The 27685-nt window shown below is 32.0% G+C and overlaps 3 protein-coding genes across 6 annotated transcripts; 1 reads left to right on the top strand and 2 right to left on the bottom strand.

The window, feature by feature from the left end:
- Positions 1–725: 725 nt before the first annotated feature.
- LOC114196100 (succinate dehydrogenase subunit 7B, mitochondrial-like) lies at positions 726–3529 on the bottom strand. 2 transcript variants are annotated; one of them, XM_028086625.1, is made up of 4 exons: positions 3304–3529; positions 3129–3197; positions 2589–2691; positions 726–1093 (listed from the first exon to the last, which is right to left on the bottom strand). In XM_028086625.1, exons 1-4 carry the CDS (start codon positions 3358–3360, stop codon positions 1035–1037), a joined length of 288 nt encoding a protein of 95 aa, XP_027942426.1. In that variant the 5' UTR covers positions 3361–3529; the 3' UTR covers positions 726–1034. The 2 variants fall into 2 exon arrangements, with proteins under 2 accessions (XP_027942426.1, XP_027942427.1); XM_028086626.1 differs by having other exon boundaries at positions 3129–3194; positions 3304–3509.
- A 9622-nt stretch (positions 3530–13151) lies between these two features.
- LOC114164401 (NAC domain-containing protein 82-like) lies at positions 13152–17723 on the top strand. Of its 3 annotated transcripts, XM_028049070.1 has the most exons (7): positions 13152–13368; positions 13471–13618; positions 13795–13940; positions 14035–14312; positions 14839–14922; positions 15781–16533; positions 17206–17723. In XM_028049070.1, exons 4-7 carry the CDS (start codon positions 14115–14117, stop codon positions 17485–17487), a joined length of 1317 nt encoding a protein of 438 aa, XP_027904871.1. In that variant the 5' UTR covers positions 13152–13368; positions 13471–13618; positions 13795–13940; positions 14035–14114; the 3' UTR covers positions 17488–17723. The 3 variants fall into 3 exon arrangements, with proteins under 3 accessions (XP_027904871.1, XP_027904869.1, XP_027904870.1); XM_028049068.1 differs by having other exon boundaries at positions 13471–13940; XM_028049069.1 differs by lacking the exon at positions 14839–14922 and having other exon boundaries at positions 13471–13940.
- Positions 17724–19301: 1578 nt separating this feature from the next.
- On the bottom strand, positions 19302–22064 carry LOC114164402 (BTB/POZ domain-containing protein At2g13690-like). Its single transcript, XM_028049071.1, has 2 exons — positions 21203–22064; positions 19302–20547 (listed from the first exon to the last, which is right to left on the bottom strand). Exons 1-2 carry the CDS (start codon positions 21803–21805, stop codon positions 19603–19605), a joined length of 1548 nt encoding a protein of 515 aa, XP_027904872.1. The 5' UTR covers positions 21806–22064; the 3' UTR covers positions 19302–19602.
- Positions 22065–27685: the final 5621 nt, after the last annotated feature.

The raw sequence follows: 27685 nt of genomic DNA, 5'->3' as shown, positions 1-27685 counted from the left end.
AAAATTTGTTTATCATCCATATATTTTGAGGTTGATGGCTCAATTCGATACTAAATGGTTTTGGAATATTTCATTGAGCAATTCAACAAAAATATCTACATGACCATAAAACAGAACAACTGCATAATAGAATTTGAATTATGATATTTAAGTAGCTAAAGAATGTACTGTAGGAACCATACCACCCTGGTGATAGAAATATCTAACCTTCAATATTGAGGATATGGAGAAGGTAGTCATCATTCTATAAATATTTATCAAGACCTAAAATGTAGTTAAGTAATTTTTTAAACCCTAATTTTAAAATTTAAAATATTACAACATCCTAAATCTTAAAATTCAAACTCAATAGAGTTTTTAAATTTCAAAATCCATAACTAGAGACTAAAACCATACCTTAAAAAATAATACTTTTTGGGTGAACGGAGTTCTATGCTCACTGGTTAAAGATAAATCACTTGCTTTTGTAAAGCTATGAATTTTTCTATTTCTCTTTCTTACTTGAAAATTAATCAATAATTAATTTAAAATAAACATTATTATTAATTAAAAAAAAATCAAACTTGCTTTAAACTTAAAAAAAAGGTTTGGCAGAACTCCAGCCTACCATACAACGATGTGCCAAAATATATGTCAGGCACTAGAGTTTGCAATTCTCATTAATACGATTCGACCAACAACGGATTACAGTTCCCATTGATATATGATTATCACATTCAATAACATTTCAGGCAAAGCTTGATTATAGAATTGCATTAAACAACTAATAGATCATCACACCCGACACCTCATTATTACTCGCCCTCAAACTTGGTTGAAGGAATCATATCTGTTTCTCAGACTGAAGCCATGAAATTGTATTTCACTAAACAGTATAAAATGGTGAAAAAGCTGCCCATGCACAGACTATTTTGGTTCAAATACTTTTCTGCTTATTCTGAAATGGCTAATAACAGTCCAAATTGTTGCCACAAACATCCAACAAAATACAACTAACTCCCAATATTCGCTTTTGTCAAAGAACTTTCAGAATGTTACTGTTTTTGTGCATCCTCTCGTGTAACAGCTCTAACATATATTTCGTAACAGCATCCTGAAACGTCATAAATAAGCAAACAACATTGAAAAGATGGAACAGGTAGAGAAATTAGAATGAATGTTTCAAGAGTAGTAACATACTACGAACTAGGCTATATTCAAGATACACATGGATAGGTAATGCAAAATATTTTTGTGCAGAATCGTCAACTAATGAGTGCTATCATGATATTATTATTCACACGTGTTCCTAGTTGTGAATAATGCCAAAACACAGTAAAAGGTGTCCATGAAAAGAAACAACTGAGAAATCAAGATTTCAACAAGCTAAACAAATTTTACCAAAATCTGAAACGTCTTAACAAATAGCAAATAATAGAATATTCTTTACACTGCTGAAAGTGATCATAATATAAATAGACCTTTAAACAACTATGCAAGTAGCCCATATTGTTCAATGCTAGAATTGCTAACATTTGAGGAAATGATCTGCATGGAAGAAACATGTACACAGAATATACTCAGGAGGAAATATGTCCTATTGGCTCTAACACAAAAAAGCCCTCTAACAATGACAATATCAAAAAGCCCAAGGTTAAACACTCAAGGGAATAGAGAGTACTACGTCCTTTTTTCCAAAGTTATTATTTCAGAAAAAAATAAATAAATCATAAAGTACTTTTCATAACCTATCATACTAATCCAAATTTACTGGTGAAGCAATCAGGTTTCAGTAATCAAACTGCAAAGGCAATGAGGCACATGCTATATTTCCAAATCACCGAGGGCAATGCCTAAGCCAAACAGTAAATCTGGCTCAGACCATTTTCAACTAAATTGTTCGTGAGTTTGATCTCATAGAAACCAATTATTAACTCATATTTGAACAATTCTTTTTCATTGAAGCTTACCACATGTGCATTTAGCTGGTTATTTTAGTTTGGAAAACACCACCAAGACCACTTCAACTGAAGGACACCCTTCTCAAAGAACTAGGTAAGACTAAATGATATAAGAACTTACAGTATCTTATCGATAAAACTTAATCAGATTTTTTTCTGAAATTGCGCAAACATAGAATCATCAGAAGCTATTGATTTTGGAAAAAAATTCACATGTCAGTTACCTGCTTTGAGAACCTAATAGAAAGAAATGAAAAACCATATTTTTTGTTCAAAATTATTATGGTTTTGAAAGTTAGCCAATTGGGACTACACGGATAAACTTAACATTTAGAATGATTTGTGAACGACAATAAGGCCAACAAATTTGAAATGAAACAAAAACAATATTCGAAGATAAATCATGAGTCCTGTTCAAATGATTAAGCAACTACCAGACTTAAGATTCCAAACTGCTTCACAAGCACATAAACTGTCACAACAAAGTCCAGCTCATTAACAAGCGATTTCAATGCTTAAAGGATAATAATAAAGTACTACTTACAGTTTCATTTTTCAAATCAAAGTCTTTCAACTTCCATTCACAAACCACAATACCACAAAAAAACCCTCACTCTTTCAACCAAAATAAGAGTTAAAGACACATACCTGCAACAACAACAACCGTGAGAACATCCCCAATTCTTTTGAGCTGTTTTACACTCTTCTTATACGATTTGAATGGTTTCAGAATTGAATCTTCAGCTAAGAGCTGCAACAAAAATACAAGCGATAAAAATGAATGCACAAGCAAACAAATGTGTGCCAAGAGAGATAAGCACGTTAACTTGTACAACGAATTTGCAAAAGCTAAAAAAAAAATTAAAAACTACAAAATAATTTCTTTATTTCTTTCAACGATACCACAAATAGCAAATGACAAATTCGTTGAGACAGGATCAAAATCACGTTTCAGAAATTTGCTTAATCCCGAATGCCAAAATTTGTTTACAAAATGAATCCATCAAAAGAAAACTCTCCATTTTTACTGACTAAGTCGAGAATGAGGTCTTTTTAAACCCTAATTTGTCTATTGCCAAATTAAATAAAAGAAATTATAAGTAGAAACAGGTGATCCAGATGCACGAAATTACTTTAATCGTGAAAAACAATAACAAATCTAACAATAATAAAATAAATACGCCTTACAGCTTTTTCACGAGGACCAGGCTCAACGTGGAATCGACGGCGCGGAAAAGAAGCGGATTCTTCAGTCTTCTGATTTCTCAAAAGGGATTTTCGGTATAAGATAAAGGAAAACCGAATCGTTAAATGAAATTAACAATTATATTCAATATGTCATAGAAATGAAGTATAGGAATACCTTGGACTGAGTTACAAAATGGGAAGCAACGGTTGTTTTCTTCAACAAGAACGCCATTTTCTCGAAGCGCTTTGAGGTGAAACGACGTCGGTCAAGTTCAGAACTCTGAGAAGCAAAAAAGAAAAAAGCGAAGCTATGTGAAGAGAGAACTCACGAAATCTATAACTACTCCAACTCAGACTCCAACTCCTCCCTATTGGATCAAATATTGTTATTATGACTTAATTATGTCTTTAGCTCTGAAATATACTTTTAATGATATGATTTTCTTTTTTAATTTTTTGCCAATTGAAGATACATATACCATGATATTTGAAATTATTTAACTTGCATACAAAGTTTTCACCTTCAAAAATAATACAAGAAACTATACATTTATCTAAAAATAATATAATCTTTAAATTATATTCTCATTTTTTTATCATTTGTTAAATTTTGGGTAGCGTTTGCATAACAACTTGTAAAAGGAAAACTAAAAGAAAAAAAAAATGAAATTAACTTTCTATAAGTCAAAAGTTATGTTATGTATAAACTATTTTTTAGAAACTATCAAAAGTTAAGTTATGTATAAACTATATTTTAGAAGTTATATAATGTAATTTCTCTTATTTTATTTTTTTATTTGTATGCAAAATAAATGTTATGAGATGGTTGTTATTAAATTTGATTTTGATAAAAATTTTCTTAAAAATAAAAATAATAACGAAACTTATCTGACAATAAATTTTTAGTGAAACTTTGCATAGAAATGTTTAAGGAAAACTTAGAAATGACTAAATTTGAATGAGTCTCATTTGATTACCATGTTATTTCCTTATGTTTCTATGTTTTGGCTAAGGAGTTCTCGGAGCACTGGTCTATAAGTTATTGGTAAGTTGTTCTTGCATTTTTAAGACTGGAGGACATATCTTTTAATAGAAGTTTGCATCTTTCGTAACAAAAGTGGTTTTAGCTTTATCACTTGTAGCCATGAGTATCTGGTTATACCTTGAATAAACATCTAGCAAACTTAAGAGCTAATATCCTGTTGTGTCGTCCACCAACCGATCTATATTAGGAAAGGGGTACATGCCCTTTGGGCAAGCCTTGTTATGTGTAGTCTTAGTGCACATGTGCTACTTTCCCTTGGCCTTCTTAACTAGGACAACATCGGCCAACCAAGTTGTGTAGTGTGTTTCTCAGATAAAGCTGACTTGTAAGAGTTTATCAACTTCAACTTTTGTTGTTTTTCTCTTTTCCTTTCCTAACTTTCTCTTTTTTTAAGACACTGGTATTGCTTCTTTATAAACGAACAACTTGTGGCAGGCTACCCTTAGATCAACTCCTGGTATGTCTACAGTTGTCCATGCAAATAGTCGACATTCTCTTTAAGCGATTAACCATTTTCACCTCCCTTCCTTCTTGTATGGTGACAAGCTTGGTATCCCCCACTAGTTCAACTCTGACTTCATCAACGTAAGGGTGCATGTCATCTTCGAAAAGTTCTAACTTCTTGAATGCCTTCTAGCAAAGGATGTGTACTGAGCTACCTTGATCCATCAATGTTTTCTTGACCGTGAAGTTCTCGAACTCAATTGTTATAACCATAGGGTCATTCTATTTAGGATCTATGGCCTTGAAGTTCGTGTTTTTAAAAGTGATTGGAGGCATCATTCTCTTAGACAACATATTAACAACATTAATTGACTGCATTACTCGCAAGTGTCTCTTCCGAGTTGAAGTTAAGGATCCACCCCTGACAAAAACTCCTAATATGGTGTTGATCACCCCCCTTTAACAAGGGTTTATGCTCAATCAGTCTTTCTTCTTAGGTGGTTGGGGCCTCTATTGCTCGATGATCTTTGTTGCGATCCCTACGACTCTCTTTTCGTTCATCGAATCTTTTCAACTCATCCCATGAGCCTTCTCCCTCATCCTTCCAGACCAATTGTTTGAGATGTTTGGACTGCATGTGTTCTTCAATTTCATATGTTGAGTGCTACACACTCATCGATTGTGTGTCCAAAATTGTGATGGTATCAATGCCTACTCATGTCTGCATTATGACGCATTTGGGCTTTTTGAAGGACCACCAACATGTATATATGAAGCGCTTCCTCTAAAACACAAGACTTTGGAGCATTGAAGGGTTGTATTGGGCAAACCTAAAAGTCTTCAATTTTCAGGCCTTCAATTCGCCTTTGTTCACATGTTCACGATCAGCTGACTTCTTCTCCGAGTCACCCATCTCGATCCTCATCTTATTTCGAAAGTCTTTTAACTCTTCCAACTACATGAACTTAGCGACTCTCTATCTTAATTTGTCTAAGTTAGTTGTTGGTGTCCTACACAGGTCACCGCAAAGGGTCTTGATTACAAGTTGTGACCATGTGATGTAACGCTACCTTTAGGTTGAGATTCTGGATGTTGAGCACCAAATTCCCAATGCTTTCCATAAAGATGTGTAGAGACTCTCCTTTCTCTTGCCTTATATTTACAATTTCTATCGAAGTGAGATAGTGAGGACAACTAGTAGCGAACTGGGTGCCAAATTGCGTCACTGGTGTGCTAAAGCAGTCAATAAAAAATGAAGGAAGTCTGGTGAACCAACTCAATACGAAACGTTGAAAGAGGTAGAAAAAACCCTACACGTGACAACACATTTTGTTGTGTATAGGCTGACTTGGGTAACATAAACGTCGATGTGCTAACACACTTTCGCACACCGAGATGTTCCTACTCTTTTTCCATATAACCCAAGTTGTGCTAAGTTCAAGGTATCTCCAAGAGATGTGGGTGTGCCTATAGAAGACATTCCAACACTTAAGTTAGGCATGTTTATTAGATGGTAATAAATGTTATATTGAATGTGTAGTAACTTACCTCGTGATCAATGTTATTTATAATGAAATTTTAGACTTTTACTTGGTGGTTGGGCCTAGGTTGTTTAAGTGATTACATTTTTGGAGTTTTTTAGGGTTTTGTTAATATGATTTATGCCTAAATCTTTCTTGTTAATTATGATTGATCCTTATTAGTTGTTGTTGAGATGTTTAATCCTTAATAGTTGGTGTTGAGACGTTGTCACACTATATTGTTTGAGATGTTCACGATCATGTACAATAAGCTTTAATGTGCCAATCATGAAAGAAATTAGCACTAGATAAAGAAGATAAGCAAATGAATGAGTTAACTTCTCTATATATGCAAATCCTTATTATTATTGATTCATTATTATATAATGGAAAAAATGGTTGGATGTGATTAAGGAAAGTAACTCTAACACTGATTTTTTTATTGATTTACTACTTATGTGTAAATTAGTTGTTTGTTTCTATTGAATCTCTCAACAATAAAAGAAAGGAGAGGCATAATAAGAGTGCTGCCTCTAATGTGGGTAATTTAAAAGAGGAGAAACACAAGTGAAAATTTGCTTGTTATGACTTTGCTTTCAATCTTCATCGTGTTTCTTAAAGATGATGAAAAAGTGTTCTTACATTGATGAATAATTAGTTGTGTCTTCATGTGTAATCGATTATGCACTAATCTATGAAGAGTATTTTTTTTTTTTGTTTAATGACTTAAACCTATGCAATATAGAATTTTGTTTAATTTTATATGGGTAGTTAAAGAGAAATAATAATTATAAATACCTTATATAAAAATTTAAATAGGTCTTTTTGTTTAAATACTTTTTCAATGTAATTCCACGATTTTTCAAATTCTCAATTTGGTTCAAATTTTATTTAAAATGAGTCAATATGATGTTCAGTTAGCATTAACAATGTGAGAAAGTGATGATGTGACATAATAAATGAAAAAAAATGTGACAACTAGCATTATCTTTCAACGTTGACATCATTATCTTCCAACACAAGTTAAGCTACAACTTCTACACAGATAAACTCAAATAACTCCAATCACAACTTCATACTAAAGAGCAATAAAAAAAGAATATGTAAAAGCACAACATTATTATTTTTTAGGTTAAATATGTTTTTGGTCCCTCAAGTTTTCGTGAATTTTAGAATTAGCACCTCTTCGAAATTTTATACCAATTTAATCATTCATATTTAAAAATGCGTGAATTTTGTCTTCTTACCAAAATTTGTTAAGTTTATTTTACATTTTAAACGCATTTTATGATAGTATTTGAGTTAACATTAAAGCAAAAATGTGTCAAACGGTGTAAACAATTCAAATACTATAATGAAATGCACTTGAAACGTCATATAAATTTCACAAAATTTGGTTAGGATGACTAAATTCACGTATTTTTAAAGATGAAGGACTAAACTAGTCAAAAATTTTAAAAAATGACTAATTTCAAATTTTACTATAACTTGAGAGACCAAAAACATATTTAACTAGTTATTTTTTTTTATCAAATAAAAAACACATAGCATTAAGTCTCATAACACCTATTCAAAAACGATGCGACAAAACAATCCTCAAAAGATTCCCGCATCTAATAGTACTACTTTATTGTTCCTCATCCTTACTCTCAAGCTTCCTCTAACTTTAATGTGCATCTAGTATATCCATGTAGGAGCAAAATATGTCATGTACATTTATTATGTCACGTCATCATTTTTTTTTTAAATTATGAACAATAATTTAACAAAAGGGATCAAGTTGACCATTTTTAGAAAAAAATGAGATTCAATTAAAAATTTTAAAAGTTGTGAAATTACACAAAAAAATCTAAATATAAAAATAAAAAAACCTATTAAACCTAAAAAAATAACAATTATGTTAATTAACATTCTAATAGCAAATAAATAATAAATATATATATATATATATATATATATATATAAATAAAGATAAACATTTTTAGAAAAAAAATGCTACATGCCATTAAAAGTAGTTTACCACGAAGTGTAGTGACTAAAATAAATAAAATATATCATTGGACAAACTTAATTCCTATTTAAGTTGTTTGAAAAATAATCAATGAATAATAATAATAATAATAATAATAATAATAATAATAATAATAATAATAATAATAATAATAATAATAATAATACAAAGTTAAAGATTGATAAAACAAAACATATTTTATAACAAAAAAAAATATAGGATAAAATTATAAATAAAGAAAGATTATAAAGAATCTGGATTAAAACACAGAAAACATTGTCTTTAGTGGAAAAATGTCCCCCTAAATAGCGTAAAAATAATTATATGAGTTTCTTTGTTAGGATACAACTATGTTTTAAAGTTTTAAAAGAACATATAAAAGAAGAATATAAAAATTACAAACACTTGTATAAATTGTATTCATTGTTCATTTTCCTCGTGTCAATAAGTAATATTTATAGATAAAAAGAAATAAATAAAAGTAAATTATAATAATTATGATTAAATAAAATAATAATTCATAATAAAGTTAAAAATCATTCGCTGTAAATAACATTGACCTATAAAATTAGTGGTCCATAAAAGTTAGTAACAATAGATAATTTATTTATTTTTTAAATTATATTAAATATTTTTAACAATAATTACATAAAAGACTGTATTGAAGTAATTAAAACTATTAAATAATAAGAATTATTCAAATGGATATCAAATAAATGTAGCTACTTGGTCCATGCACTTTTTATGTTTAACAAGTGACCTTTTGGTGACATTATAGTATGAACAAACCCTTTTCACTTTCTTTATGGGCTAGTCAAAATGTACTTTTGGGTTTCATCTCACGTAGGAGTCTCGTAAGACATGTCACCATACTTAATCATCCTCTACCACATTGACACGGTTCGTCTACATATACATTATACTCATCATAAGAACACATGCTATTACAAATCTTCAAAGTAACAATTTAAAGTTAGCATATATAATAAATTATCACAAAATTATGCTCATTTTGTGAAGCCTAATAATGTGTCTCTTGCACATCCAAACTATGACATTAATTACAAGGTAACATACACTTCCTCTAACATTTAATTAGGAACGAATATGATATAGATCGACATTAAATTCCTTGACAAATGTAACGTTAAGCAACTTAAACATAATTTTTTTTTTATGTACAATAGGAATTAAAAGAATTTGGATTATATGCTGAACTTTTTGTGTTGTTTCTATATTGTATCTTCATAATACACTTATTATCATTAATTTTGACCTTTTAAAATATATTGAAAAGATATTTAAAATATCAATATAGTGTATTTTTAATACTCAACAGATGATAGTACCAAAAACATCAGTAGAGAATCTGAACTTGAATTAAAATCATATGTAAATGACAACTAAAATACAATGAATACAATATTGCTAGCAAAAATAAATCGATTCATTTTTACTTTTGAAAAGATAAATTTATCATTGTTTTAATAGTAACTTGAGTTTTAGAATTTTAAAATAAATATAAATATTGTTCTAATACACTCAATGGTCCTACATCACTAAGGAGTTGAGACCAAAGTCAGTTTCAATACACATTCCTTCTTTAACCCTTTAATAAGGAAAAAATCGTGAGATGACTTCAAGCTCTAAAACGGATAATAATTCTTCCTCCTTGGTGTCGTGTGTGGGAACCAAATTTCCTATAGCCTCGATTGGAGGTTTTGTTCTGATACACCTAATAGTCTCACATCGCTGAGGAGTTGAGGTCAATAACAATTTAAATACTCTTTCTCCTTTGACCCTCTAGGACACATTTTAAAGACAAAGTTACAAGCTCCAAAGCGGCCTCCACGGAAGGGTTTGTTCCAATAAACCCAATAGTCCCACATTGATTAGGATTTGAGTATAACAAGGTGGTTAGTTTAAATACACATCCCTCCTTCAACCAACTTTCTAAGACACCTGTTAAGGTCAAATCCATAACAAAACTCCAAACTCTAGAACAGACAATACCCCGAATGTGATAATTGATCTAACAATGTAATTGAATCTAGAACATAATAAAGTATAGACTTAATTACTTTGATGGTAATTGATGGTTTCCACTTTGGTAATAATCTATCAATTTTGTCTTCGCTTTTTATAAAGTTTCAATTGCGTTTCAAATTTTTAAAAAATATCTTAATTAGGTCCATTTTAAAGAAAAATTACTAATATCGTTAACAACATGCCACTTGTCAATATGTTTTTTTTTTAATTTTTATTTTTACAAAAAATTTTGTTGTCATGTGTCAAGTTCCTGGTGTGACATGCGCCACTAATAGTACCAAGTGACAAGACAATGTCACATGTAAATGTCACTATCAAGTGTCATTGTCTTGATTTCAATATAGTCTCTATATATGTTTCTTTCATTCAATTTAGTTCATACTTATGTCTTTTTATCTATTTTTCTCAATTTTTTTTTAATAATTGAAATATATTTGTTTAATCCATGTTTTTATAAGATTAAAACTAATTAAGTATAAATATTTTTATAAAATTAAGTATTGATGATATTTATATTAAAATTTAGTGGTAAAAGAAATGATTAACACAATATGGGTTAATAATATACAATAATGTAATATATTAAAAAGTCATTTTTTAATAAAAAATATTCGTATAACATTCATACAAATAATAAATTTGGTCTCAAATTGAAGAGAGACAATATTGTTCTATTTTTGAAAAAAATGATTAGCAAAACATGATTTAATAATATACAATAATGTAATATGTTAAAAAGTCAGTTTTAATAAAAAAATATTAGTATAACATTTATACAAATAATAAATTTGGTCTCAAATTGGAGAGACACAATATTACTCTATTTTGAAAAAAAATAGGACCAGATTGAATCAAAGAGATATTACAAAGAAATGAAGACTTTTCAAAACCAATTAATAAACTATAACCCAATTAAAATCAATGTGTTAATGCTTTAATCACATTTTTTTTAAATCCTTTTTAATTTAATTGAGAGTATTGCAGGTTCGGATACTATCATATGCGTACTCGTCCCGTTAACATGCAGATATAAAAAATTAGGGGTGGCAAACGGGCCATCCCGGCCCGTTTTGGCCCGGCCCGTATGTGGCCCGTCAAAAAATGGGCCGGGACGGGCCAGCCCGTCAAATAGAAACGGGCCAATAATCACAACCCGTCCCGTATAGGACGGGCTAACGGGCCGGGCCGGGCTGGCCCGTCTAATTTTTTTTAAAATTTTTTTTAATTAGTTTTCAAATTTTTTAATTTGTTTTATTTTTTAAATTTGTTTATATATACATATAAATTATTATTAAAGTCATATTTAATCAAATAAAATATTATTTTAAATTTTAATTGATTAGTTAATGTTTTTAATTAGATAAGTTAAAATAATTATTAAATTTACATATTAAATTATTCAATTATAACTAATAATTCAAACTTAATTTGTAGGTGTTGATGATTTAAATTACAATACTATTATATATTTCTACATTTAAAATATATAATCTAAAAAGTTAATCTTTTTAATTATTTTTATTTTTTATTTTTTTAAAACGGATCAACGGGTCAGGACGGGCCAGCCCGTACTTTGGCCCGTCAAGTTGACGGGCTGGACGGGACGGGCCAGAACGGGCTGACGGGTTGAAATCTTCAACCCAGCCCGTTTTGCCACCCCTATAAAAAATACACATATCCGTTACCTGCGAGTATCCATTCACAATATCCATTCTCTATCCGTTGCGCGTTTTATCCACCTGCAAGGTACAAATTTTGTTGACATCCCTAATAGGGACTGAATTGAATCAAAAAAGACATATACGAGCTAAATTGAAATCAAAATAATAATAACACTTAATAGTGACACGATTACTTACACTACGTGACAACAAAATATTTTGAAAAATTAAATTGTTTGAAAAAAGTTAAAAAAAAAAATTAAAATTATAAAACTTAAAAAATCACATATTCACATATGATACCCTATTAATGGAATGGAGTTAGTAATTGATTTTTCTTTTTTCTGAAAGAACCTAATTAAACACTCTTTAAACAGTTGGAATGCAGTTAAAACATTTTAGAAAAGAACCAAAATGTGACACTTCTACCAAAATAGACACCATGAAGTAATTAAGCCTAGAGTATAAAATATATAGGAAAACATCATATTCCTTTGTATACACTAATAAATTAAGCGTATTATCACCACTATTATATTATTATATTATTGTTATACTTATAATAATGATAATAATAATAATTTTGATCTTTAGGTATTTTTTCTTTAAGTTTTCAATTAAATTAAAAATAATTATAAAATTTAAAGAGTAAAATAATAAAATGATTTATATCATTAAAAATAAAATGAATAGCAAATTATATGGAAAAGTTTTTTATAAGACGGTTATAAAATCAATATTATTTATAAATATGCATAGTATAGATAATACTATTTTTTATCTTATTGTTATTATAATTACAGTCACATGATCAGTGAATTATTATTTTTTCTTTATGTAGTTAATTAAATTTTAAAAATATAATTATAGGATTTAAAGAATAAAATAATTTATATTAATAGAAGTCAAAGTGATAATAAACTGTATATTCAAAAGACAATCACAAAACCAACCCTCAAAATTTAAATAAATAGTCACAAGATAAAATAATTTAAAAAGATAGAATAGTAATATATATTTTTTAATTTAAAATGTAGTTAAATTTAAATAAATAATCACTTAAAAAGATAATATATATTTTAACTTAAATATTTTTATATTTATTTATTTATTTTAAATTAGTTATTTTAAAGAGTGTGCCCGGTATGTATAGTATAAAACCCTAAACCTAAAAGAAATAATCTTTGTTTATAATAACGTTTTAATAAATATTGTTAATAAAAAAATTCAGAAAGTAAAAAATGGTTCTACTGTTATATAAGTCCTCGATCAGCTACATTTTTTACTATGTACACACTTTGCCGCGTGCTCTTTCTCGGTTACAAGTTCCTTCGTCTTTCACAGGAAGAAAGGGCACAATATTGAAACCTCTTACCCAAGAAACATTTTTTTAATTAAATTTTGGGAATAGTAAATCCACCACTATAAATGCGACCTTCTCTTTGGAGAATCCGAATTCGCCAACAAAGATTGAACTCTGAGTGCCCGCTTACTCCTTCCACCTTCCCCGGTAAGAAAGAAGAGCTTCTAATCACTGTGAACCCTAATCGATGATATCCTTGTTTTTTTCTGGATTATGTTTTCCTGAGATGAACTGCATTGGGTGTGTTAGGGGTTCACTGCGCCGATGAAGTTTCTTCCGATTGTAAAGGGATCGTCATCCATCGAGTGCCATTATCCCTGCATGATCCGGGGAAGGCTTTGGCGTTCTTGGAATTTCTTTCGCCATTGGACTTGACCTGACCCCAATTACAATTAGGGTTATATTTTCATTCACTCTCTACTCAATTTTCCTTTCGAAGTCCTCGCTCCTCTTTTCTTCCCATCGACCTGTTTCTTTTTCTTCCATTGCTTTGGTTGCTTCACAACCCGCTTACTATTTCGCTTTTTCATTTTCATTTCTTATTATTTTTGTTTTTCTCTGGATGGCCCGAAGAAATTCGACTCCAGGGTTTCGGTTCCGTCCCACCGACGTTGAGTTGATTGAGTTTTTTCTGAAGAGGAAGGTTCGGGGCAAGAAAATTCCTAGCGGAATAATCGCTGAGCTTGACTTGTACAAGTATGCTCCGTGGGATCTTCCAGGTTTGCAGTCCATCATTGTTTCGTAGGGTACTTCACTGTGTTATTATTATTATTATTTTTTATTTTTGTGTTTTAATGAGTTTTTGTTTTTCAGATAAATCTGCGCTTCAGAGTGGGGATTTGCAGTGGTACTTCTTTTGCCCGCAGGGGAAGAAGTATTTGAGTGGAGGGAGGATGAATCGGTCGACGGAGGCTGGGTACTGGAAGACTACTGGGAAGGATAGAGCGGTTGAACACAAGAATCGAGTTGTGGGGATGATTAAAACTCTGGTTTTTCACACAGGTAGAGCCCCTAAGGGAAATCGAACTGATTGGGTTATGCATGAATTCAGGCTCGATGACAAGGAGATGGTTGACGAAGGCATTTCGCAGGTAAACAAACTTTGGCTAAGAAAAATTATTATTGGATTATTTGCAGTTTAAGGGTTTGTGTCTGTGAGGATGTGTAGTATTACAGGTTTTGTTGAATATGTATGCCATCACAGTAGAATTTTCTCTTTTTGTGTTAACCTAAGCTAATTTATAACAGTAGGTATATTTTGCATGTGCTTAAATTGTATGAAATGGAATGACAACCTTTTTGTTGTATTGTTAATTTGTTACTATTTGCATTTGACTAATCTGGCATCCCTTAGTCCTTTCTGCATTTGATTTTGGGACGACAATGGATAGGGTTTGAGTAAGGTACTGATAGGGCTTGAGTTAGGTACTGATAGGGATTGGGTAAGGTACTATAGTACCCGTAGTCATTATTGCAATTAGAAAAAGTATCCATGCCCGTCTATGTACTTGTATGAGTAGCAACTTTAATCTTCATCGATACCTTGTTCTGAAAGTTCTAAAAGGATACATCGACTTTCAAATTTGTTGAACAATTCCCTTTTAACCATTGAAACAGCTAATCTACAAGGATACAGTGCCTTCTATGGAATTCAAACTCAATCATGAGAAACAATTTTCTCAAGCTCCCAAAATCATAAAGGTATAAGAATGCACAACAGGAAAATGTATTCTACTGAAGAAGATATTTGGCTTTTCAATAATATTGAATGCATCAATTTTTTTCTTTATGACTTGGGTCATGGACTCTCTTCAATTCTACATTCCAGAACAATTTTATTATAAAGATGATGGTATAAATAGAACATATCAACTTTTTCCTAGTTGACCCCCTTGTAATCCAAATAATTTCACCCTAGTCAATCACATAAACAATTTTTGTTTTTTAATACAAGATAAACAAATCATGTACACAGTCATTGATTTTAGACACTTAAAGATTATGAGAATCCATTTATTTCACTTGAAATTTACCACAGATAAGATAAAGAATCACCAAACAACAAAGGCTACCAATAAGTTCTCTACAAATTGGAACAAATGATGAGTAGGACAACAAATGATTGCTTGAAAGTTCCCTAATTGTGGAGCAGACTTGTCTTTCCCTCGCATCAAACATGGAGCCTTGAATGCAAGAGAGGCTCCAGCAGACTACGAAATTATACCCTCACTGGAACAAACACATTGATTTGTGGTTAAGAAAAAAAGTAAAACTAAATGTAACTAGGAAAGGGAAGTGCAATTCAGTGGAACAGATGGAGTGGGTAATATAGTACTTGTAACTGCACCTATCTGCATTAAAATTTGTGATAACTACATACCCGTTCCGGACCATCCCAGTATTTTACCCTATCCATTTGTGGGTATTTTAAGGGTTGTGTACACTTTGCCATCTATAGTTTGATTTGTTGACTTTGCGTTTACTTCTTTGCGGTTCTTCTAGTGAATTCTTCTTGTGGATTTATTTAACTGTTCTACTGGTTTGTTATATGTATTGCAGGACTCCTATGTAATTTGTAGGATATTCCAAAAAGAAGGTCCTGGTCCTAGGAATGGTGCACAATATGGTAAACCATATGATGAGAAAGAGTGGGATACAGATGAGGAAATTGACTCTGTGGAATCTGACCGTGTTGCTTCTGTGTCTACACCTGTTCCCATACAATCCAGTGAAATTCATATTTCTATTGCAAAAGACATCCATCCCTCTACAAGTGGATGTGCTGGATTGACCTCTGTATCATGTGTATCAGAATTGATGCCTTCTTGCACAGAACATCATGCGATTCCTAACAACAATCAAGTTGTCTCTGTATCATGTGTATCAGAATTGATGCCCTCTTGCTCAGCAATACCTTCTTCTCCTAACGATGCGTTGGGTTCTGTATCACATCTATCAAAATTGGCACCCTCTTGTTCAGCAGTTCCTTTTGCTCCAAACGATGATGTTGACTCTGTATCATGTGTATCAAAATTGATGCCCTCTAGCTCAGCAGTTTCTTTTGGTTCAAACAATGAAGTTGACTCTATATCGTGTGTTTCAAAATTGATGCTCTCTTGCTTGCCACTTGCTTTGGCTCCAAACAATGTAGTTGAGGCATCATCATCTGTACCAGAATTGATGCCCTCTTGCACGACACTTCCTTCAGCTTCATGTCCAAACCATCAAGATGATGATAACGTTTTATCTTCGCTAGATTATTTGAAAGAAGATGATGGCACAATGGCTGTGAATGCAAACAATGGAATTGAGGTGAGCAATCTATTTTGTTATTTGTATTGGTGGATTTGCTTAGGAATCTTGGCATGATTGTTTCTCTTTTTATGGATGGTGTCAGATTCACCCAAGACATGATTGTTACTTTAACTTTTACGTTTTGCAGTTAGCTACTCCGAAATAACATTGTTCTTGGTAGATATCTAGGTGTCAGATATAACCATGTTCTTAGCAGATATCTTTTGAAATTACTGGGTTTATGACATCCTGCTGTAGGTTCACTTACGCTTGTTGCCTGTTTCATTCTATTTTTGCCGACTTTGTGCTACTTGTTTGAGGACTTGGTGGTTTTTTTTGAAAAGAAATAAGCTAAGTATTGCAATCTTTCCTGGTATTTCGTTCAGGGATGTGAGGATTTAGTTTTTATTACGTTTTAATCAAGTAGTTGGCAATTTTTTTAGCTCATTCTTGTAAGCTTTCTGTGAGGCACACAAAAAATGTTTGACTGACCTTAGAAAACTGTAAGAGACTCTTATTGGATAGTTGATGCTACTAATCATGATGTTGGAGTATATAACTTAAAATGATATTTCTATTTCATAAATTTATTTTAAGACTTTTTCGCTAGATTTTGTAATTTTAATCTTATAATATGTACAATCTTGCCTTATCTTCTAATTATGCTAATTTGTGATTATGGGATGACAGAAGGTTGATCCTGATCAGGCGAGCAATGCTGAATGCGCACCATGTTTGGATCTAAATGTGATTTTTGAGAACTTAGGAGACCTTGACAGCTGGGTTGGATTGGGTGAAGGAAGTTTATCCTCTGGCCAGAAAAATGGACTTTCTACAAGCGATATGTTTTATACAGGTGTTGATGATATCTTCAGGTCTTGGGAATCCCAGGACTTTTTGGAGTTGATGGACCTAGCGGGGCCACAGCCCTGGCAGAATAAGCATGGAAGTTCTGGCGAAGATAACAAGTGAAGGTTAGAAAATTGATATAAATATAGCCACAAATAACTAATGTGGACTAGAAAAAGCTACGATCCTCTTGTTGTTCATTAAAAACTACCATGACCAGTTATGCCTATTTAAACATTAGTTTCTGGAATTACTTATCATAATTTGTACTGATAGGAATGTTGATTAAAATCTAGTGGTGTTCGGTCAGTTGTTATATTTGATATTTGATATTTGATTAAAATCTAATTATGCTGCAATTCGTTCCAAAATCTGCATTCATTGCATGTTTTGCCTTGAAGATTAAATAATCTAAATTGTAATATGTAAATGCTAATACCTTGGGAAATTTTAGTGCAGAGCAAACTTTTTGGGGTGATTTGATGGTCTTTGAAAATATAAAACTGACATTCATACCCGAATATGTTTTCATGAGTTTCCTTTTGTTCTGACATTATAATTGCCTAAGCCCAATTTGAACAACGACTATGCAAAGGCAACATGGATCTTTCTCCCTGCATCCCCTTTCTTCTTCCCGCACCCTATAAAACCTGATATTCCCAAATTATCCCCCATTAAATTTATATTAAAAACCCTAAATCATATATATCCCTTACCTAATTCCTTCCCCTTCTTCCATGCTATGCGTATATCCCTACAACTCCTTCCATCTTCAACTTTGGCCGTGGAGTGTGAATTTCGTTGGTGAGAAGACCATTATGAAGGTTTGGATTGATTGCATCTTTTATCTTTGGTTGGTGGCCGTGGAGGTACTGTGCGAGGCTGAGATTTGGGTTGTCTCTGGTGGTCATGGAGGTGTTGTGCGGGGCAGGGTTTGGAGAATCTGACGAGGGGTGTTGTCTCTGTGGTGGTCATGGAGGTGGGTGAATATATTTTGGATTCACCATTTCGAAATTTATTTAACATTCCGGTATGTATTTCTTTTAAAATATATTTCGGGATTTACGTGAAAATATTTCTGATTTGAAAAATATTTTCTGAAATGTATATTTTGAAATATAAATAATTTTAGAATGATAAACCTGGAATATATTTTTTAAATTTATTTTAGATTGAATATTTTAGAAAATACTTTTAGATTTGAAAATATTTTTTGAATATATATATATATATATATATATATATATATATATATTCTGAAATGTAATTTTTTAAATACATTTTAGATTATTTAATTCAAAAAATATTTTTGGATTTGTAAATATATTTTATAATGTATTTTTTAAATATATTTCAAAATGTACACTAAATTTATTTAAAAAATAAGGATGAATAGGGTAATTCTTGGTTTTTTATTATAATTTTAGTGAAGAATGATTTGGAATTTATAGAGTTTGACAAGAATTACCCTGTTTGTGGGTATGCAGAAAGAAAAAAAGGAAGTACAGATACAACCAACTTGCAACAGGGACATGCGCGACCAGGGAGCCCAAGTATAGAGTCATGATAAAGCAACACGAGTCACGACTAATGGATTTTTATATAATTAAAATTTAGAAATGGCCTCAAACTAATTTAAGGACAAAAATGATAGACAATTTAAAATTAAGAGATTGACGTTGTATAAAGTATGATCTAAAACTATAAGTTAAATTAATAAAGTGAGAAACGTGACATTTTGTAATTATTAGTGAAAATAATAATGTGTGCAAGTGAAAAGAAAGCAGTGTTAAGTTGTATCTTAATCACGAATTTTGGAGTCATACCAATGTGATGGCTATGTATTCTGTTAACGAAGAATACAAAAAGGAATGATGTTTGGTTGACGAAACCCATTGATTAGTTTTTGCAACAAAAGAATACAGAATACGTCAACGCTAATTAATATCTCAGGTGTTATATTGCCGCAAAGCAAAGTTTCAGATCCTTGTTACGAAGACCAAGTTTCGACCAAAATTATATGCTTGTGTGATTCTTTTCGCTCCTTCTATAAAGTGAATGAATTCAGAAGCACTCCATTCTCTATAAATTGGACGGCATGGAGCCAGTGGAGCAATAAACAAGCAAACTTGTACTATTTAGGTATGAAATAATCTCCAAAGAGCTATGAAGCTTACCTACGTTATTCAGTGTACACAAACAGATCAATTGACAAATAGTGGCACGCACAGGCACAGTTTACCTTGACTCAATGGCATGAGTTTCAGAGCCTCTTAAGAATGACCTTCGCCACCAAATTTGAAATGCCTTGCTTAGATTTGGACACTCGGTGCCATGGCTTGAGAAGTGTCGAAACCATTCCATGAAGAGCATGTACTGTTGATTTAGAGGTAGAGTAAGAAGTGTCTGACCCATAGCCTCTTGCAAAACCTTTATATCAAGTCCTCTTCTGCATCTCTGAAGCCAACCAAAGTCCAATAACATCGGCCGGAACCATGCCTGAAAAAGCCCTGATCGTGCCTCCGACCGGCATTGCAATTTTCTAGTAGCCATGGCAATAAAGAGAATTGCTGACACACGACTTAGTTCATATCTAACCATTGGGGATGCACTATCATGCATTTTAACAAGTTGCTGCTGATCTGCCCATATGTTCACAAACTCCTCTGCTATTTGCCCATCAAGCATGATTTCCAACAACCAATTGATGTTATCAACCTGCCTTGAGATGCGTTCAATCAGTGGCTTATTCTTATCTTTCTTTGTTAACTTTTCAGGGGGGACGGTATCTGATGCCTCCTCAAAAAGGCTTAACAGTGAGTCCAAACATGTGTGCCCAACAGAATACAGATCCTCTTTGTTCAGATCAAGATGATTCTTCTCATACACTGAGCTTTTGCAAAGAAGACCCTTCACCAGTGATTTTAGTTCATTTCTTGCATTGGCATCCACACAAGTTGTGATAGACCACACAAGCTGTCGAGCTACATTTGGCTGGTAAGAGCAATCTGCTGAGTCGTGCAAGTAAAGCCTTCCTAGGATGTCCCTCGTTGTTGCTTCATCGAACTTAAATCTTGTGAATAGGCTTCTCAATTTTTCTTCTTCTTCTTCAGTCCAAGGCACAGCTTCCAGGTATTGCAAACACGACAAAACACCCTTGGTGAACATGATACCTGCTGAAACCTAGTAATGCAATCAAACAACTATGTAAGAGACTAAAGAAGCATCTATGTGCAGGCTCAAAACAAAAAGAGAACAGGAAAAAAGATTCTTCAATACCAAAATCACGTAAAAAGTTTATTTTGAAGCACATTGTCGTGTTAATACTTTCTTCCAGAAAATACAACATTCTGTTTGAATTTCATGCAGATTCATGGAACTTTTCCCAAGGGAACAACTCATTTCCTCAAACGAAGAACTTCCCATGGAAATATACAAACAAATGAAATGAACGCAGAACTAAGCAAGAGCCAGAAAATGATAAGACTTTGGGATAACTATTTAGATGACGCTTTTTGTGTTCTTCTCTGAGAAAAAGAGTCTTATGACATGAATTATTCAGATGAAAACTAGTTCCTGTTATATAAACAGCACCAAACAAGATCTAAAAAAATTCATCTAAGTTTTGTACTTGAAAAAAAAACTCTTGCACTATTACATCAAGTGCACTACAGTACATGAAATAAGAACAAAAGAGATTGATACCAGCAATCAAAGACCCAAATAACAAATAAGCACGAGAAGTCCTCCAAAGGAAAACAACACAGACCCAGAGTTTAATTTAATAAAAAAATGTTTTCTTTTATCTGTATATAGGAAAGTAAAGTGAAGTGTGAACCTCCAAAACGTCAATGCATCGAAAAACGCCGATGTTAAGAAGTCGTTTGGTGAGGCAATCGTCGTTTTCAAACATGAGCTCAATTGTTTCTCTAAACACGCCCAAGTTCTGAACTTCAGGAACCTCTATTCTACACATTTTGTTACTCCCACTCCAAGACGCAACCCCTTTCTTGTAATCCTCTATCAACCCCGCGAACACTTCGGAATTCGCGCACAGAACCCCGGAGTTCACCTCCAGAACCATGCACCCGCCGTTCTTCCCTCTCAAACTCATCCTCACATCCCTGTCGCCGGCCACCGGGGCCGGAGATCGTGGAAGCGGCGGTTCCGGGGAGGGGGAGGGAGCGGAGGTAGCGGCGACGGGATCGGAGTCAATGGGGGAGACTCTTCCCGGGGAGAGGATACGGCGAGGGTCGATCCGAGCGGGGATGCGGGATTTGGGGGAGGTCGGGAGGGAGAACGTGGGTTTGGAGTTGGGTTCGGGCTTGCGAGGGGGAAGAGGTTTGGAGGCGGTGAGGTTGTCGGGGCTGGCGGGAGGGACTGCGAAGGAGCAACACCACGTGCGGCGGCGGTGGCGGCGGCGATGGTGGGAAGGGTCCATGCTGTGTTGGGTGCGTGAGTTTCAGAAGAACTGCATCGGGGTGTGTGTGAGAGACGATGATGGTTTTTTTTCTTTAACGGCACAGAGAGAGTGTGGTGTTGCTTTTTTAGCCCTGTTTCTTGAAATTGGAGCCTGTTTTGTTTTGTTTGTTATCTTGAGAGTTGGGTCGGAAAAGCTTAGTGGAGTGCTTAATAATGGCTTCTTCTTCCGATTGCATTTGGTTTTGATGGATCAATTGCTAAACATTGTTTTCTGTTAATTCCTGCCCCCCACATCTCCACTTTATTACTATGCAATTTCCAATCCTTTTAATTTTTATTTTTTTTTATAAATGGATATCTTACTTCTTCCCTCCTATCCAAATCTTTCTAATTTTAATTTAACTTTTATATTATAAAATATTAAGTGTTATGAAAGATATAAAAAATATATTAATTATTATTTTATTTTGTTAATATATTTTTAATATATATATATATATATATATATATATATATATATATATATATATATCATATAATTATTGATTCAAAATTATTTTTCTTTCGGCATGCAAAATTTATATAAAATGCAGACTCAAATAAATACAGACTAAGTGAATGTTTAAGACTAGCGAAGGTTTATTGTAGTAGTCTAATATCTTTAACTATTTCATTTATATTTAAATCTTCCTAATCTTAACTTTTATTTCTAACATTCTTGTGGTGTATTTAAATTATTTAGTGATGGAATAGAACCGTGATAGAAACATGTATGTTCAATGTTGATATTTAAATTTGGCGACTCATATAAAAATATTGACGTCATTTGTGAGAATAAAAGAAAAATTAAGAAAATAAAACATATTTTATACTTTTGACAAAATAAATTCTACGAAACACAACTATAAAATATTTTTAATGTACTTTAAAACGTCAAAATCAATATTTAATTGTATATTTGGAAGATTCAAACACATAGAAAACACAAAATTCATTCAGTAAAATATCAAATTCGATCGATAAACACACATGTTAATATATAAGGATGGTCTTCAACCATGTACCTTTATTTCAAGAATAAGAACCCATTTAAGTGTGAAATAGAAATACAAAGTAATATACACTATAAATAACTGTGAAGACGCAGACAAAATTTGAATAAGAAGAATGAAAAGTATTAAATGACGAAGTCCACAAATATCTTGGAACTAGAAAATTAGTATTATAGAGTATATTGGGTTGCAGAAGTAGAATATATGAACCTTTTTACTTTGCTTATTGATCAGGCAAGGAATACTCTCTTCATGTTTGCTTTTTCTTTCAATGGCTTTTTATTGTCTTAATCTAAACACCATTTGGGGATGGAGCATTGGATTAAATAAGGAGGGAAATGAAAACACTAATTATTTGTTGACAATATAATATAATTTAATTAATAGTTATTTATATTTTTAACCAGATATATCTTATATTTACTGTCATGGTATTATATATGGTCAGTTGGATATCATAAAAATAAAAAGAGTAATCATTTAGAAAGAAATATTTATACAAATTAAAAAAGAACATAATTAAATTATTTTAATAAAAATAAAAAGAATAATCATTTAGAAAGAAATTGAGAGAAAAGAAGGATCAAAATCCATAAATAAAAATACGGTGAATAATAGGAAAGCTACATATATAACTGTGTACTGTCCAGAAGGCAATAAATGAATTATTTAAAGCGTAGGGAGAGTGAAGTAATGTTGGTGTTAAGTCGTGTCATGAAATTCTCTTTCAACAACCAAACCCAACCCTACACTTGTTTCTTGTGGGTCTCATTATCATTTTCTTCCCTTCTTTTCCGCAAAACAATTCTGGAATCAAATTGTATCAATAATTCTAACTCAACGGACTTTTGGGATGTGATGTCCCCAACAGACAACCTAGAAGAAACCAACAAGTTACAGATTACAAGAAACGGAGCTAGTGTGTTCCTAAAAAAGTGAAAAACTTGTATTTTTTATGTTTCTTTTTTTTTTCTTTCAATTGGGAGCCTCGAATCTCGTCATTTTTCCGTGACCATCTAAGATTCCAAGCCTATACTAGTTAGCTGCTGTAGGATGCCATCAATGAACGTCCAAATCTTCCTCCCACGCTGTGATTCTCTTTTCTCTTTTTTCTTCTACCAAACCAAAATTCAAGGTTTCATCTTCTCCATTCTAGTTACTAGAAAGAAATAATTTTGTTGAAATTTTTAAAGAATATAGATTGGATTGACCGTTTTTATAAAATATGTTTTTTTGTCTTTAAATTATTATAAAATATTATATTTTATTCTTAAATTAAATTATAAAATATTTTGTTATCATGTTTCTTACAAAACATTATTTCTAAAAAAACGAATTGATATTATAGTTCACAGTAAAAAATATATTTAATGCATTCAATGTTTATGTATATATTTTTTAACTTTCTCATTTATATTTGATATGAAAATTTTATTTCATACTTAACTTTCAAATAAATTTATATAAAATTAATCGGTAAATTTAGACCAAATAGTGGAAAGATAAAAGTTACAAATACTCCCAACTTTTTCACTTAGTGTAAAACAAAATAAAAAAATTCGTTTAATGTTTATTTTAAATTATTAAAAAACAATTAAATTTCTTCCACTAGTGCCTGATTAAGCACTTGTTATTAACCCTTTAATTTATGTCGGATACATCATTAACCCGTATGATAAATAATTAAATATTATGATACATTTATTGTACATAGTTGTAACAATCTAATTATAGTATTTTACCAAATAATGATAATAGAGAAATTACATAATTATATAATGGGACATGAGCATAAATAAATCTATAAGTTTTGACGTAAAATCATCCAATTGCAATTAAAATCTCAATAGTATTTCAAAAAGAAACTAGTTCATATACTTATATTAAAATATATCTTCTACCTATACAAAATATAAGAAATGATCTTAGTTGCTCTTCTAAATCAGTCTCACAGTTACTGTTCTACCACATCTACATTATCATATACTCATGCAGATTACCACGATCATAGTAGGCAAACATCAATACCATAAAAGAAAAAATATACAGAAGGTAAGCTAGAGATGATTTAAAACTTATAAGTTTAAATAAAAGAGAACAATACTATAAAGCTTGTAACTTAGTGTTCTTGTGGAAACAATAATAAAATATCAGGGAGCACAAATCATATCTTACCCCAATCATATCTTAGGGTATTACCTGCGGAAGGGACTCCGACGATCAAGTCAACAAAGGCTCTCAAAAGTCAAATAATAGATTAGTGAATTAATGAAAGCGTACCTTTCATTGTTTGGGTCCACATGTATTTATAGAGCTATTAACTATGTTTATTGGGCTAGACCCTTCTTTATTGCGTTGGGCCAATGTTCAGGCTTTGAATGGGCTTGGATCAGGTCCAAGTTCCAAGTTTGTGATCTGATACCAAAAGCCCAACTGTTATTTCCTAACTTTGGAATGGGTGGATTTTACTCATGCGTTATTCTTGAAGTAGGCGGTGTTAGCCATTATGTATGTGTCATCATTTTGCGTAGTTAACCAATTGTTCCTTTTTATGCTAGGACTATACGTTGGCGGTTTGGACCAGGTAGTTAGCCATACTGGTCCTAACCACTTGGGTATAGTACAATAGTACCCAGCCTTTGGCAGGATAGGTCATGTCGAAGGTTATAAGTTGGTGGTTCAGACCAGGTAGTTAGCCATACTGGTCCTAACTGCCTAGGTATAGTACACTTAGTTATTTGCAAACAATCTCATCAATATTTAAGTTGTCAAATCTTCACAAATCATTCAACAAAAAAAATCATTACTGATAAGACCTCCGGAGGACTTATGTATTGACTAACACCCTAATATTTTGCGTCTACATTACTTAGTTAGTCTTGCTTCACAAGAGTTATAACTATAATATGTTCGAACTTATACCGATCCATAGAGTATGACAAGTGAATTCTATGCCTATCAAGCTCGACTTTCTAGACAAGAACCTCCCTCAACTCTCACCTTTAACCTTTTTCCTCTATTTGATTTTAAGGATTAGTAGAGTTGGGATAATCTTATTCCAGTCCCTATTATACATCCCAAACAAACAAAACATGATAATATCCCCTCCCTTGGGAATAACTAACTTTACAATCCACTAATACAATCATATATCGTTCATATAAACTCACTAATAATAGATTAAACACAATTTTCAATGAGTAATACATATAGAAAACTTCAACCCATTCAACACACACACACACACACACACACACACACACATATATATATATATATATATATATATATATATATATATATATATATTCATACAAAACAATCACACAAAAAAAATTCTCAAATTCCACAAAAACATTCATAGTTGACTTCATCAAAATTGTAAATTTAAAAGCTAGAGACAAAACCAAGTAGACAAGAAACAAATCCAATTATTCAAATAGATGAACTATACTAACTAAAAACTAACTTGATTTACCTCTATTAGAGCTCTCAAAACAATCTCGACCCTTACGTTCATCTTACAACTCTAAAAACACAGATTTTTGGTTTAGTGACCCAAACATACCTTTGAAATCATAGAATATCAAATAATTCCAGAGAGTTTGTTATAACCACATGCAACACCCCTAGGGTCAAATGCATGTCAAACAAAGATTGACTAAAGAAATAGAGTAGAATTTGGATTTACTTTATAGTTGAAATTGATTGGTAAGAATGATTGCCCTTGCTGCTAGAATCACATAGACGTGTTTGGATCTTCAAGAAGATGAGAAACCAAGTCAAAATTTTAGAGAGAAGTAAGATGTTTCCTAGAGGCATAATCTAGAGAGAGATAATGTAAGATCCGAGGAATTTAATTAATTAAATAATTAATTAATTAATAAATGCGGGTAATGGGAACCTTTATAGCAATTAATGCTAGCTTGTATAATGTGGAAAAGTACTAGCTCAAGTGGTTGAGAGTACTTGGTTATGTTGAGATAACTTGGGTTTGAGTCATATGAATGCCAATTATGTGTTATTTTAAATTGTTTATTATTTTGGTAATATGCTTGGTTATGAGGAGTATATTATAACCTTAGACTTATAAAAATTATTACGAAACATGAATTGGTTGAATGATTGTGCATTTACTTGACAATTGTGTGATAGTGTGTTTGAACCTTGGCTAGAGCAAAATCTTAATAATTATTATTATTTTTGCCTTGGAAAACGAATTTCAAAGAGGAAGAGCTCGAGGTAAGTGCTATAAACCTAGACACAAACAAAGGGAGTAATTAGATTTAAAGTGACTTTAAGGGCGAGATTAATTAGGTGATTTTTTTAATCAATTTAGTTTTAATTATAATTAAAATTAGTTTAGGGTTAGAAGGGGGAAAGCATTAGAATTGTTGTGGCTGCTAACTAAGGAAATTCAGAACAATACAAAGTGAGTTTGGGAGAGGGTGGACGATTGGGAGTAGGCCTCAAGAGTGGATATCAAAGTTGGAGACAAGAAGAACGTGGGTGAGATATTTAGCAGGATTTCCAGGTTAGAGGAGTTCCAACTATTCTTTTATTTATTCAGTGTAATCACATGATATAATGATGTATGAAAGCTGTCTCTTAAACCAAATTCTGCTTAAAATAGTTGGGTTTCTGGAAATTTCTAGAAATCGCCTAGCAATGTTGAAGACCCACCAAGAGACTCATGCTTCAGAAAGCAATTTTCTAGGTTTCCCTATGAACTACTTAGTGGCTGTGTTTGGTCCGCCAGGCGACGTGAACTGGTTTGCCTTGGTTTTCTGTTTTTCTTGCGATTTCAGTAATGTGAGATGCTTGGACTGAATATATATATATATATA

This window comes from Vigna unguiculata, chromosome 9 (assembly GCF_004118075.2).
Source record: "Vigna unguiculata cultivar IT97K-499-35 chromosome 9, ASM411807v1, whole genome shotgun sequence".
NCBI classification, from domain to species: Eukaryota; Viridiplantae; Streptophyta; class Magnoliopsida; order Fabales; family Fabaceae; genus Vigna; species Vigna unguiculata.
Note: the sequence above shows the minus strand (reverse complement) of the source record. Positions and strands in the feature narration are given on the sequence as shown.